The 15493-nt window shown below is 35.8% G+C and overlaps 1 protein-coding gene across 1 annotated transcript; it reads right to left on the reverse strand.

The window, feature by feature from the left end:
• Nucleotides 1-383: 383 nt before the first annotated feature.
• On the reverse strand, nt 384-13572 carry PRIMPOL (primase and polymerase (DNA-directed)). The gene is made up of 8 exons (XM_009701157.1): nt 13393-13572; nt 12214-12305; nt 11091-11232; nt 9349-9496; nt 4062-4352; nt 2232-2394; nt 802-926; nt 384-427 (listed from the first exon to the last, which is right to left on the reverse strand). The coding sequence occupies exons 1-8, from the start codon at nt 13570-13572 to the stop codon at nt 384-386; spliced, it is 1185 nt and encodes a 394-aa protein (XP_009699459.1).
• Between the last annotated feature and the right edge of the window lie 1921 nt (nt 13573-15493).

Below are 15493 nucleotides of genomic sequence, written 5' to 3' on the forward strand. Positions count from 1 at the left end.
AAAACAAAGCATTGTATCCCCACAGAGCAAGACAGCAGAAATTGTAGCAGGTGCTGATTCTATCCATAAGAGTTTTTCAGCATTTTTATAGAATAACAGTTGAGTAGGAAAATAAATAAAGCTGTTTTAAAGTGAATAGTTAAAGAACATACATTATGTTATTACTTTTGTGAGCTCTTCCAATATTTTCACACCAACGGTAACCAGAAATATCATATACAAGTATTTCTTCCAGAGAGAAATAATTCCATCGCCGTATTCCTGGGGGGGAATTAATTAATTAATTAAAAATACTGCTGCAGAACATTCATTATTTGTAAATAGTAAAGTGCTCTTTACCTCCTTGGACCCCATCTTTATTAACCAAAGAACGAACAAAATAGTCAATTTCTGGATATGGTGACTCCTGATAACCTTCCATGGAATCTGTTAAAACAAAAGCCACATCTACATACCATTACTGGTTTTGCCATTGCAATGTGTAATTGTAACGCTGTTACACATTATAGAGACCACAGATAGAAAATGTACGTGAATCACACTAAATCCTTAAATAAAACCAGGGATAAATCCACTGTTAATTTCCTGCAGGTCTTTAAATTGCTACTTCCACTACCCCCAAGGGGACAAAGCAGGACAGGTATGGGAACAGGAGGGTAAATGGCATTCGTGTGCCGCAGAGCATCCATCAGTAGAGCTGTACTCTGCCTCCTGCAGAAAGCTAGCTGAGGAACCCCCCCCCCGAGGTTATCAGGCCTGTAAGTCATAGTACATCTAATTCAAGAGTACTTTTTTTTTTTACTATACAGTAGAAAAGGCTTGGGGTACCTCTACTGCTTCTGGTAGGTTTACTGTTTAAAAAAGCCGACATTTTTCTCCCCTCCTCTGAAAATTCAGACGACAGAACTTTTGTGTCATCCCTCACTCTGAAGAAAAGAGAGAATACAAAGGAAAAGATGTGATTCTTGCAGCATAACCTGGTATGGTATAACATACTGTAACATCTCATCGTAAGGCATAACGTAATGTAGTCCTGGGCCACCGCCTCTCGGTGGCCCCGCTGGAGCAGGGGGTTGGCCCAGGTGACCTCCAGCAGTCCCTGCCAACCTTACCCAGTCTGTGATTGTGTATGCTACCTTTCGCTGTCCTGCTAGCACGTTTCCTCCTCATTTTGACAGTTCCCTCTGCCCTGCAGCAGCAGAGGGCAGGGCTTCCTCCTCCAGAACAGCAAAATTTGCTGCCTGGAAAAAATCCCAGGACCCAGCCATTTGAAGACTTCTGGCCCACACTTTTACAGCAGTATTTGCTCTAGATGTAATATTTATGCATATATACCCTTTGAAAGGTTTCAGTTTTTTTGTTTTTCTCTCTACAATGAACTACTTTTCCTTGCCATATTACTAGCTGGAAGCCAGATGATCACAGAAGACTAAATTCAACCCAGCAGAATTTCTCATCCATATTTATGACAGACTCGGCTGATACCTAGGATCTGAATACACGACACGATTTATGCTACGGGGTTACAGGCATCAGTTCAGGATAATGAACGTTTCAGGACATAAAAACTGCAGTCACAACAAATACATGTTTTTAATAAAAATATTATACATAATATCATTCAGACAGACGTACAATTTTAACCTTCTTTCTGCTGCAGTAATGATTAGGATCATCTTAAGACGCAGTCAGTGCAGGGTAAGATATATCAGAGGTTTAGATTAGATACAGAAAACTTCATTATTGTATGTACCGGTATCCAATCTAAGGAGGTATCTCTACCAAATGGGAAATCTGGTATGCAAGTAAACATGTACAAAAATCCTTTTAACTTTTTTTCATACTTTGGAAAATATTTATATTCTTCATATTTAATTGACTTGAAATCTGTATTTTTTCCTTTCAGAACTATACAGAATTCGAGCAAACTTAATAATGGTTACATTTCGGCATTTTGAGTGTGTGTAGAGAAATGAGGCACAACTTAGAAGCCGTACCACATGTTCTGTGGTCTTTAAACATTTGAAGATAGGTTAAAAAAAAAAAAAAAGTCCCAAGAAATTTTTTCTTCAAAAACAAGGAATTCTACTAGAAACTCCTAAATTACACTGTAACAATGTTCATGGAATAACTGCCCATTGATAGTAGTGATTCATAACTGCTGCAGGAAAAAAAATCACTAAAATACATATTTAAAAATATTTTAAATTCCACCAGAATTAAGCAATTACCTAACGTTGCAGATCAAAGAGGAAAGAAAATATGCTTCTTCCAAGCAAACATTCTCTTCACAGTTAGGGATAAACTTATTATCCTCTGCTATCTTCAGAATCACATTTTTTCCTGCTTTTGATGATTTATACATCCGGAAATTTCTATTCTTTGTATAAACTCCTACAGGAAAACAAATATTTCTTAACATAACAATGCTGGCTAGGATTTAAGATACACTAGCACTTGTAAATTAAACAATTTTCCTCAAACCCAGCTAAGGGTCTAAGGAATGGACAAAAGCTATTACTGACTTCGGCTCACATCCGATAGGAGAAATGCAACAAAGCAAGATCATGCACACGTGTACATTTTTTACGTTATAGAAGAATTAAGACAAACACTCAACACCACTACACAGGCATTTTAGTCATTCTGACATTATCATTGCTAAAAGGTTCCCTTCAGTATAAGAAATTGGTGCTTTCACATTAACTTTGTGAAATACAACTGTGCATAAAAAGCTGCAGAATTATTTCAACAAGGAAGGACTTCATATTCGTCAAACTTTCTGTTTTCTGTGGACCAGACACCACTTGTCTGAAGCAAGTATCAGGAAAATTTAATTCCAATCTCAAAAACAAACAAAAAAATGAACAGGTATCTTAAACATTGCCTAATCTAAGAATTTATTGAGGAGGTAAATGCTTTATTTGTGGGTTGCATTTAATTTTCATGAAGGTAAAAGAACTTAAAGAACCCATATAACAAGAGTGTCATATAGCTTTCTATCACTGCAGCCTCCTGATGTAATTCAGTATTCCAGCTATTTTGATTTTAGCTTTCCATTTTTGGGGTAATGTGTGTAACAGAAATATTGAGGATGGTTAATTTTTGGGGACTAACATCAAATTCTTAAAAGGTGACACAGTAAACAATTTGGTTTTCTTTAATTTCTGTTCATGAATATGCTTGAAGGAATTTTGAACAGTCGGTGCAAAGTAATCCTTCTGAATCAGTAATGGAGAAGCCTACTTACTATAGGGCCAGCTTTGGGATTACATTTCAACAAATCAGACTGAAGAGGCCAGCAAGAAAAGTGATCCTGAATTCCATGAGAAGAATGTGAAGGAATGGGGGTTCTTCAGAGAAGTTTTAGAAAAAAACAAGATAAAGTCCTCAAGTACATAACATGCTGCTGTACAACAGCATGCTAAGCTATTTTTATTTCACTGAGGGCAAAAAGCAGAAAAAACAGATATGGGGATGGACAAGGGTGTAACTTTCAAACTTTAGTTTGACTATGGGTGTTGTGCTCCTGGAGATTTTTACCATTTTAATCTGGGCCATGAAGTGCCCAACCCAAAATTTCTCTTATTCTGTCATTAAAACCTAACAACTGCCATTCCAAACAGGGGAAGAAGGCTCAATTCATACATGTGGAATAATACACAAGGCCACGCCTGTAAGACTCATTCCACAATTACGCAGCTTGTAATTCAACTGATACGACACAAATGCAATATATGCTATCCCTTTTTAATCCAAATAGGAGGACTAAGTCCTTAGGAACAAAATTAATTAGAGAGCCTTTTGGGGCAAGAGTTTCTTCAAACTACAGAACAAAATAATTCAATGTAGTAATACAAGAAGTTCCATGGACCGAGAATCTAAGGCTCCTTGAAAGTACAGCATTTATGATCACATTTTCAGCACATACTTGCTTTAAATTCTGACCATAGGGACAATAATAAGAACACTCTTGTTCTTATGGTCTGTAATCGAAGATTAAGGAACATCTCATTTCTTAACCTTTGTTGTATCACGAAGAGGTTTAAAAGCACATTTACCTAGATCCACAAAAAGTTGCTTGTCGCCTTCTTTATCATTCACTATTAGAAAGGAAAATTCCAAATTTTCTCCGTGGTGTGATGTTGTCATATCCTTTGTTTTGCAAGCAATAGTTGGCCAGCCATTGGAAGCATCTTCAATGGCTGTGAGGTTTGTAAGAGAACCATCTAATCCAACTTCTTCTGCAGAACACTGGAAAATGTGTCCTGCTGCTTCTTCTGGAATCACAGCAGCAGTTTTACTCTCCATTAACCTTATGGCGGGCTGCAAAATGGTTCTCACAAAGTTACCTGAAAAACAAACAAAGCCACCCAAAAGCAGCTAACATAATTTCTGAGTCAAGAAAGAGCTTAACAGTTCCTGTGCAAACATTTTTCCAAAACAGCCAAGATGGAAGTGGTTGGAATTTTTTTTGGTTTTTATCCCCTTCTGGATTTCTTTTAAAAAATCTTCTGACCAGCCCAGTGTACAAAATGGTTAGTAACTAAGAAACCCATGCTTGGCAAGAATTTTTACTAAACTTTTTTTTTTTTTAAAACACGAGAAAATAAACAGTTGTGCATACATTAGTTGTATCATACAGCCACAATCTTCCTTCCCCTTTGCAATTTTACTACCGAGAACAAAGAGAACTGAGAAGTGAGATGGCTTGGCAATCACCTCATTACAAATAAGGACAACATAACAAAACTGAAATGCATAGGCTGTCACTACAATTTCCCAAACTAAATTCAAAGTTCCAGATAAAAGTGCAAAATTGAAATAAATGTCTTCGGTAGCTTTCAAAAGAATTTCTCCTACCCATCACACCACCTGTACCACTGCAGTTATTAAAGCCTCTGATGGACAAGATCTCAAGCCGCTCCCATGGTTGGAGCACAAACAATCTTGATTTAATGATTGATACAAGTAAGACTTTTGCACTGAAATTTCTGTGAACCTGAATTTTCCACTAGAATATCAGAAACTTACTGAACAAGTTCAGTTTGAGTCTTCATGCTAGCTTAGCAGGAACATTTCTGCATATAAACTAGGCTGTTAATAGTAAGACTTATTCAAATGCTTAATGTAGGACCACTTTGTTAATGACAGGGACACCAAAAAAAAAGTCACCAAGGTCCTTTATAAAATGCAGTTTGACTTAATATTTCAAGTAGCACTTACTGAAACTCTTCAATACATGAATAAAGCACTCCTATAGCTTTGCTATTACACAACTTATCCTTTTATCCAGTCATAGGTAGTTATTAATCATTTAGCTGAGTATTTTTGCAGTAGTTAATGACAGCATGTGATGACATTAACAAGCTCAGATTTAGGATTCAGAAGGGCTTGTGATTGTCCCTCTCACTACTGCTTTCCCTAATTTCACTTTCAGAATGATTTAAAAGGTTTACTTGCAGCCTCATGGTGTATTAACTGATGTAAGAGTTTGACCAGGGCTTACTCAAACAACAAATTACTTTTACAAAAGTATTTTGTAATGAGTTTTCAAACTCCTAGTATTGTAATTCAACTCCTGTTGTACCTCCAGGCTCTGCTAGATGGTAACCAGACACACAAATATAAACCATGGCCAAATTACTTGCACGGAGAAAGAAGAGAATAGAATAAATACAGATGTGAAAGAAAAACTATGAAGTGGAAGGAATACTGGCAAGGAGGATTCTACAGTTGGATGAAGCTTCAGTGGGGAACCTGAAAGAATATGAAATATAGGTCCTCTTATGCTACATATCAGCAGAATGACTCAGTGTATCAAGCATCAATATCACCACCCTCATAATCCATTACAGGACTAGTGAGGCACACAAATGATTTATAGTCATAAACAGCATTTTAACCCTGTGTGTTCAAATACGCACACAGAGTTTCTTAGGTTTATAACAATAGTTACTCGGATCTTCAGTCCAGGGAGATAATGTACTTTTTTCAGAACCAAACTCTATTGCAATTACCATAAAAGTTAAAGCATCTTTAAAAGTCCTGGTTGGCTGCTTTTTTTGTGTGTGTAATTAACTAACAACCACTCTGGTGTCAGAATAGAAAGGGTTCTGTCAGTGCAAGGTTATTTTGGGAGCTGGTTCTTTATCATTCCCACACACCTTTGTTTTCTCTCTTCTCATTTCTTCCAACTGGTCAGATGTGAGAACCAAACCCTGCATTTCACACTTTTGATCCTTGACTGCATTTTGTATTTTTATATTTGGGATTTGTCAACTGTACAGATCAATGTAAATTCACCACCTCCACAGCTTTCCTGTTGACCTACATGATCTCCTCTGCTTTCTTACATAAACTATGAAGTCAGTCCCTGTATTTTAATTTTAACTAGTAACTAATTCCAAATATTATATACTAAATGTTTTTAATCATATTTAAGTCCATGCACTTTGTGCATACCTTCTGACATAAAATGCTTATGAAATAATATCACCCAAGATGTGACAGTTCATATCGCCTTCTGACATAAAATGCTTATGAAACAATATCACCCAAGATGTGACAGTTCATATCCTATTTTATCCCACATAAATACCACTAACTCATCTTAAAGTATTTTTTTATTAGATATAACACCACAATGATGAATTTTTAAAAAAAGACAACACTTGAATGTGTCTGAAAAGAATACATTAACCCTTTTAAGTTTAATAGTAGACAAAATCTTTCCGTCATCTCAAGGAATATATATATTTTCATATAGATTATGTAAAATTACTTTATGAAGTTATCTGCATTTTTAGTTATTTACCAGAGCAGAGGATTTTGCACAAAATACAAAGCTAATATGCTTAAGCCAGGTTTGTCAAGCAGGTTACCTGCATTAATGAAAAGTCTAGAGGGTAGTAGTCTTGGTAACATGCATGAGTTTAACACTGACATTTACATATCTCAATTATATAAAAAAAAAAAAATCAAATTTTACTGTAAATTCAACATCTTGTTGAAAAATACAAAGGCAGAACATGAATACACAATCTCTAAATATATTTTAAGTCTGACGGTAAACATGTCAAATTCACATCACAGCGGTGACACAGAACACTTAACTAATGGGCTAGAATAAGCAGTTTAAGCTTCTACTGAAAGAACTGACTAACATAATTTAGTCATCAAGATCACAGGCTAAAATTGCTGTCATACCAAATGACTTATCATCCATGTATTACTTCAGAGTTTTACAGTGGCAGAGGAGTTAAAGACCATACTTTTGAACTAAAAATTGCAGTAATCCCATTTAAGTCTTTGGGGTTTGTAGCTGTTACCACAGTGTCACATAAGAAATAACTGCTGTGTGTCATGCTTGGGGCTGGAGCCAATATTATAAACATTTGCTTATAACTTTGACAATCTGCTTAGCTCGCCATGTGAGCTACTCCTCAAAAGGTTTAGGGACACAGATTTCACTGCTCCTAAGAATGAGAAATAGGTTTTTTAATGTTGAAAAAAGCTGGAAAATAAACGGTTCTGAGAAATCCTATGGCCTCTCTGTGTTGGAGTAAGGATCTGAATTTTGGCCTGAAGTGATGCTTAGGCCATGGACCATGTGTGTATATGAAAAATATTTTGGGAAAAAAAATTTGTACCTGCATGCAGGCCTACAGGATCCAGCCTCCCCTTACAGTTTGCTCTACTCCTCCAGCTGTTCCTACAAGACCTTTCAGAGACGATTCCTCAGAGCAACACAAAACATATGTCAACCCTACACAACTTTGATCCAAGAGTACATGTATTCTCCCCAAGAAGTAACTAGACAATTCCAAAACAAAGTAAGATTTTCTCTAATGCTGTACTGGGCTAGAAAGAAGCCCAGCACTGTGTCATTAATGATAGCATCACTGTGCTGTCATTCATTAAGTACTAAAAGCAAAAAGCCCATCTTCCCTGTGCTCTCTACAATCCCCTGCTAGGACATACACAGTGCACAGTAAGAAGCTACTTAAACACAGGAGGTATACAAAAAGAAGAAATACAGTATAAGCTTTACTCAAGACTGGAATGAGGGAAGGTGCAGAGCTAGAAAAGAGGTTAGGTTGAGAAAGGAAAAGCAACACTGGGCATGAAGACAGTCAGACAGATTGTGACCAAGCAGACAGGAGGATAAAAGCAGGAACCTGAGTGGGACCAAAATTACAAACCCAACATCCTCAACTCTTCCTATTCTACTCCCAGTGGAAACCCAGTAACAAAGTACATAATTTTGTGTAATCCTGCTGCTCTTGTCACAGTTCCTCCTGAACACAAACAGTAGAGCTAAATGTCACAAATCCAAATTTCATCTCTTCTAATAACCCATGAGATTATGAATATGGTACTATATAACCGTATTTCTGCTTCCTCTCCCTCACCCTATTTGTTTGTTTGAAACAAACACAATAAGGAACAAAGTTTACAAAAAACACTTAAATATTAAGAAATGACAAAACCAAGGCTGCAGGTGCAATGTTAAATAACCCAAAGTTCTGCATTTGTAGGTTGATACAGATTTTCATTCCACCACGGGGCAAGCTGTTTTCCACCACTTCCTGCTTCACTCGGACAAAACTCAGCTGATATTCTGTTGTGCTCTCATTGTTCAATATATGTCTATAAGCCTCCTTTACTGCACACCATACAGAATATATATACAAGAAGAAGAAACTATGAATTTCAACATTAACTTTTCTTAATGGTCACCACTAGCATCTCAGTGCTTCACAAATAGTACTTTAAAAGTATGTTCAAAATACTTCTGTGAAGAGGTATTATTATACTTATTTTAAAAATGGAGTCAAGACAACCCTGAACTGGCAACTCTTTGTGTTGGAGTTGCCATATCCCATGAAATCCCAACTTGCGTCAACAATTAAAATTGCTTTTGGCTTTCTCTTCATCATGTTTATGCACAGGTTGCTTGAAATCATCTTTGTCCTGCCTTTCTGACCCTGTGCTGAGCATAAACCAACTGTATTTAGGGCCAATAATCATAGCTTTAATTGTTAAGACTGACATTAACCTGAAAATTAAGGAGTCATAGTCATACTGTAAAACAATTCTCAAGCCAAGATCCAGTCTTGCCAGTAGTTTCGTAAATAAAACATACAGACACAAAAGAAGTTACATTTTTTGTAAACACAAATGCTAAGTATAGAGAAACAGAAATAGGTAGTCATTTTTGCTGGGAATACATATTTGTTACCACATATAATTCCATTAAAAGAAATATTCAAATGTGAGGTGGCACTGTACAAAGTCAAAACCTCACCTTTTATTTCTAGGTGTAAGAGAAAAGAACACACTTACCAACATGAACATTGTCCTTAAACACAGTCTTTTGGGGTAGAAATATTAAGTGTCGACTAAATTTTTCATCAGTACTGGAATCTAAATTCAAGACATCTTTGGACGAACAATTTACATCATAAAGTTCTTTTAATTTTTGGCTGACAAGCTGAAATTATAAACATTAATTAGGCTATTTTCTCTAGCATTTTTAATAGTGGTATCTATAAAACCTAATACAAATGCAGATTCTACATTTTTTTCACCTTTTTTTCATGGTTTTTTCCCCTCATTTTGAGCATACAGTTAATTTAATTCAAACTAACTCATAACATAGCAAATTTTAAAACCTAATATAAATGCAGATTCTACTTTTCACCTTTTTTTCATGCTTTTTTCCCCTCATTTTGAGCATACAGTTAATTTAATTCAAACTAACTCATAACATAGCAAATTTTAATCAAATTTGACATAGACTGTATTTCCTGAAATACGCAAATCACTGCATATTCTAACAGTGATAAACTGAGCACATTTTCAGTTTTTCAGGTCAAAGTCTAATTTAGTGGCTTTATCTTCTCGTTTTTTCCACCACAAAGTTCACACTCACAGTGACAAAGTTTGTAATTTAGGCTAACCTAGAATGGTAGAGGCTATCATGATACAAAGGGTTGGTATGCTAATTCACTGTTACGATTTAGCAAATTCACTGGTATGACCCAATGAACACTAACTAAACAGAAAACATAAGATGTCTGGCTCTAAAATAGCTCTAAAACCTTCCATAAGCTAAGCTTGTGATTACTCATGTTTAGGACTGGGACTCAGTACTTAAGGGTCTGGAAGTTTAGGGTTTTAGCATCTCAGATCCCCCACCCAGCAAATCCAAAGGTCTCTTTTTAACCTGATGAATCTCTAGATTTCAGAATTGATCCGCAATGGAGTAAACCCCTCCAGATTCTGTATCAATGAAGGGTTCTTTACGAAAGAATGACCTCAATCATCTTTTTCTTTCTTTCCTCTCTAGCTAGGGACATGTAAGCATCAGAAGTCTCACAAATAAATGGCCAGTCACAAAGAGATTTTATTGGAACAGAAGATATTCTTCTAAAAGCCTGCTTTATTTTCCACCTCTGTCATATTGAATTTACAGTGGAGCTCATTTTCCAACCAAATTTGCATTAAAATGGAAATTTGCACTATTTAATAACATTAATAATTAGCAAAGATATTTAACTTTAGGTACTAAATTGGTAAGTGCAGTCACCTGATGTTCTCTACATCATCATTTAACTCAACTATAATGAACTGCCATCTGAAGACACCTAAAATCAGGAGGGATTTATCTAAGGCTTCATGTATGACTGCACCAACTGGCAAAGGAAACAAACTGAGGGATAACTGAATGGAACTTTTATTGATGCCACTCTGAAGAATACCTAAACATTCCTTCAGTTTTACAGCTTTGAAGTGGCCGAGCACATAAAACAATCTGCAAAAGCAAACTTACCGTATCAGTAAACCTATAGTGAATACAAGCATTCCAACAACCATCATTCTCTATTTTTTCCTTTCACTTAAAGGAGAAAACCTTTGCTTTAATTAAAACGGTACTTTTTACTTCATTAAAAATAACCACTAGGTCTTAAATTCTTTTTCTTTTTACTACAGAATAATCAAGATAAAGTGGTAAATACTCTGGTTTCATATTAAATCAACAACAAACTGATATTAATCTACAACACGACTTTCCTCCAGCTTACCTCAATTAACTTTGCAACCATACTCTTGCCATCTGCACCAGGATTTGCAGGTTTGTAGAACTCCAAATCAAAATAAAGTTTGCAAGCATCTTTTTCAGGAATTACTTCATAGCAATGCATAAGACTTGTTTTATAACCTTTCCTAAGGAAAAAGAAAAATCACCACTTCTCGCGATAAACATTATACATACTTATCAGTTGCAAACAAGGATCCCACAAGTCCTAAATATTCTTTTATTTTTCAATCAATCACCCATATTAAAAAAAAGTAGCAGCCCTATAATGCTTTCAAAAATTTATAATTAATTTCAGCATCAAATATCAACAAAGATATTCGTCTGGCCTAGAATTTAAGTTTGTAAGGTATTCTTCTCCCTGTCCTCCGAAGTCTTAAAATAAATACTGTCAACAGAAATGCTGTTGAGAATTTAAGGAATGATGGAAAGTACAGTAGAAAACTTATTATAACTCACATGTCTTAAGCACTAAAAATGAGATTACACAGACCTTTTTCCAACTAAATTAAAAACTAATCTCATTCTCAAATTGAGAAAAAAAAAAATCTACTTTTCTTATAAAAATTGACTTTTAAATTTCTTTCACTTTATAACCAAACGTTTTATTGTAAATCAAAAACTTGGGGAAAAAAGTTCAGCACATGGTCAAATTGTCAATACTTGAAACTACATCACCCAAATACAAAACCATAAATTAGTAACCGGACATTTATATTAATGCCCATTTGAACTGATATATGACTACTCATAGAAATATGTTTGCGTCATATGTTGGTATGATCCCCTGAGGAAAGCTGACAGCGAAAGCAAATCTACTGCTACTAGATTTAAGTTCAGTTGACGGGGTCCTTAATTAACAGGAAGTAATGGCAGTCTGCAACTCAAAAGAAAGCTGAAACCCACTATAGAATAGATAGGTTTGTCCCTATGAAGATTTTCTCCATGGCCAAGATCAAACTGCAGGCCACCCATTACAGTTCTGTGCTAGTCAGAGCAGCAGATGGCTACTGGGGATAGCTCTCCAGTAACAGCTATTACTAGATAATAGTATATCCAGTATACTACTATCTTAGAGTAATCTATAGGGTACCTTTTCAAATACTCACATGTAATAAAACCAAAGCTCTTTATATGTTGTCACAAGGTAAAACCTCTGTCCACTTTGTGTGTTCTTTTCCAACGCAAATACATGAACATCCTTTTAAAATAAAAACATGGAAGTTTTTTTTTATCCAAATAACCAATTAAAGTCTTCAGAAGTTCCTATTTGGCACTAATTTCTTTGGTGAAAGGTTAGTAAATATTAGCAAACTGTATGTAGATCACTTATCTCTTTTCAACCCAAGTAGCATCTGTTTTTAATTAAGAACATCATTCTGATTTCAGTTACTCGAGTGAAATTTTGAAGCTTTTCTTTGCTGTGCATTAATGTAAACTCTGTTTTCTCTGTAAAGTCTTCTTTTTTTCTGATCAGTGGCAAGTGCATCTAATGAGAGGAGGAACAATGTCCTGAAAGGGAGAGTCTTATGGATACGATGGCAGCATATAGCTTTATAGCAAACATTCTTTACACTCTGTATTATTTAAATCCAAAAATGGAGATCTGAAAAGCAAATAAACAAAAAAACCCACTGCCAAGCAATTGAGACTGCATTTTGCAAAACACTGTCAGGATTACTGAACACCTAAAACAGTGGGAAGAAACCCTGGTACTTTCTTTAAAAACAGCAATCAATCTGAAAAGTATTAAATGCAGAGAACTGAAAACACAGGATACATTTTCCATAACATTTATTTGGTTCATCACTTCTTATCATCTGAACTTGCTACTCTGATGCCATTGGAAAGTTGTATTGTTTTTATTTTGTCTCTGCCTCCTGTTTATCTCATTTTCTTCCTTTGTTTTTTCCTCCTTTCTTCCTACTCAACTCTCACTACCTTCCTATTCTCCTGCCAACTTTGACAGCTTCCTTATCTTCAGAAGGAACAAATCTATCACTACAATGTTACCAAAAAGCACTTTTAATGTCAGAGGTTAACACCACGTATCAATTGATATGTTAGAACTAGTATTTCTTAGAGCTACCTCCAGTGTAGCATGATCTCCTACAAAGACAAAAAAAACCCAAAAACCAATTTGCTGTTTCAGGATTGGGGAGAATAAAAAAAAAGAAAAAACCCGTCTTGCAATCTGATAAAGACTTTACTGTCAACCAAGCTTTTAAGTTAAGGTCAACCTTGAAAGTACCTAAAGAGTAGAGACATTCACCTAACAAATAATTTACCTCTTTGCAGGTTTTTACATAATTGAAAGCTTCAGCCTGATGACAAAATATTTTCCAAACAGAGGATGGCAGAAAGGGTTTGGACAGTTTTGGTCTATAAACTGGAGGAAGAGGGTTTCTTTCATAGTGAGATGCTAGTTCTTCCACTTTCTTGAGTCTTTCTTCCCATTTGCTCTTCATTTGTCCTTCTTCCCATTTTCTCTTCATTTGTCCTAAAGCAATTACGACTAGTCAAATCAGTATCAGTTTCTGTTTGTGACTTTTAATACATCCTGTACTCATCACTACTTTTGATTCTGGTTTTGTTGAGCATACTTTATTTATTAACTGAGAGTAGTGAATATTCTGAATCAACACCCAACCTTGCTATGATACTCATTTTAACATTAAATCTTTCCACACAGATTTGGAATTAAAAGATCTTCATATTAATACTATCAAAGATAAACACAACAGAATAGACACAATAAGGGAAGGCCTAAGAAGTTTCATCTTTGTTTATAGAATGGCATTACATTCCTCCTCAAAAAGTATACAAACTGTGTTAACTAGCCACACAACATTAGTAAGGAGTGAAAAAATACTACTATTTCTGCTTTATGGTTGGAGAGACAAATGAGATAATTAATTTGTAGGGGTAGTACAGCACTTCAGTTCCTGAGAAAAATTCAGATTTCAAAGACTCTAGCTCTTGAGCTGTGTATCTCAAAGTAAAAGAACTGAAATCCAAAATGAGGGCTCCATTCTCCACTGCTGACCTTTGCTATTGATCAGTAATACTTTTGCCTGCTTTAAAATCTCATATACTTTCTTGCAAACTAAAGATAGCAATCTTCTCTCTGTTCAAGAAATAGCACGTGATACAGTAATGCTTGCTATCTTGCAACCTTTAAACTTTTAGTCACATAAAGTAATCAAAATGCTACAAAGTAATGTAGTAAAGCATAAACACACATTAACATACATACAATTATTTGTAACTTTAATTAACTTTTTTTCTGGGAAAATTCATTGCCCTCCTGAACACCTGCAAATCGGTAAAGAGCATTGCTAAGAAACTGAAACAGAGGAAGAGGGGCAAGAAGTAAAAAAAGATGAAGGTGCATCTTTTTGTTCTGCTCAGCATAACCACTTACCAACCCTTGGTTCTCAAAAAAACCTCCCAGTTGCAATGAAAGACAAAAATGAAACCAAATATACTCAAAAGTATTCAAACCTTTAACAAGTTGGATCTACAAGGTGAGTTGAAGCATTTAAATATCCTTGTGGGCCCCGAAGCCCAAATTTTAGATCCTCTGAACCCCCCTCCAAGTTTTCCACAGTAAAGGTGGACACCTACACTTCAGCCCATGGTATGCCTAAGCCTGCCTGTGTTTTGACAGTTTAGTGCCTATGTCAAGTCTAAATAACAGAATGTTTTTTCTCTTGCAGGGCTCAGACATTTTCTCTATACACCTTGTCAGTCTCCTGACCTGTGAATTTCCTCCACTGCCTTCCTTTTCTTGCAATTAGTTTCTTCTTTGGGAATGAAAAATGAAATTATAGACAGCAATCAGTGCTTCTCAGAAGCGCTAGCAGAACCCTCAGTTTCATTTTGATGCTGTGGGCTCTGTTGTAAATGAACTGGGTGCAAAAGGCATTCCCTACATCAGCTCTTACCCGCAAGCTGACCATTAAAAAGAAGGGAGGCAAAGGACAATTCCCATAATTCTCTACTCATTTTAAACTTCCTAGTTAGATGAGGACATATTTTTGCAGAAACACAGCTGGGAGGATATCTGAACCTGGGAGAAGGCTGATGACCCTTACTTTAAACTGAGATCTGTCACTGTTCCTGCAGTCCAAACACTCTTGGATTCTCAGCAGCCCAACCTGTCAGGTCCTCTCAAGGTAACTTCAGTTCCTGTATCAGCTATACCTATCACATCTATTTACAGCACATACAATTTACACCTACAGACTACGTGTAACTACAGACCAGCCTTCTAACTTTACTGGGAAATTCCCACTTCATTGTCCTCTCTTCTGTCTCACCAGAAGTAAGGGGAGCAATTATTTTTATTTTACTTCCCAGAAAGAAATTTTGTCACTGACATGTTTG

This window comes from Cariama cristata, unplaced genomic scaffold, assembly GCF_000690535.1.
Source record: "Cariama cristata isolate BGI_N322 unplaced genomic scaffold, ASM69053v1 scaffold8840, whole genome shotgun sequence".
NCBI classification, from domain to species: domain Eukaryota; kingdom Metazoa; phylum Chordata; class Aves; order Cariamiformes; family Cariamidae; genus Cariama; species Cariama cristata.

Excerpts from the sequence above, each read along its gene's own strand:
- PRIMPOL (XM_009701157.1), bottom strand. The coding sequence starts at position 13,572 with ATGAAGAGCAAATGGGAAGAAAGACTCAAGAAAGTGGAAGAACTAGCA. Across the intron at positions 9,497-11,090 it reads TGGTTGCAAAGTTAATTGAG|CTTGTCAGCCAAAAATTAAA; the intron begins GTAAGCTGGAGG and ends TTATAATTTCAG. Across the intron at positions 927-2,231 it reads TCTTTGATCTGCAACGTTAG|AGTGAGGGATGACACAAAAG; the intron begins GTAATTGCTTAA and ends TCTTTTCTTCAG.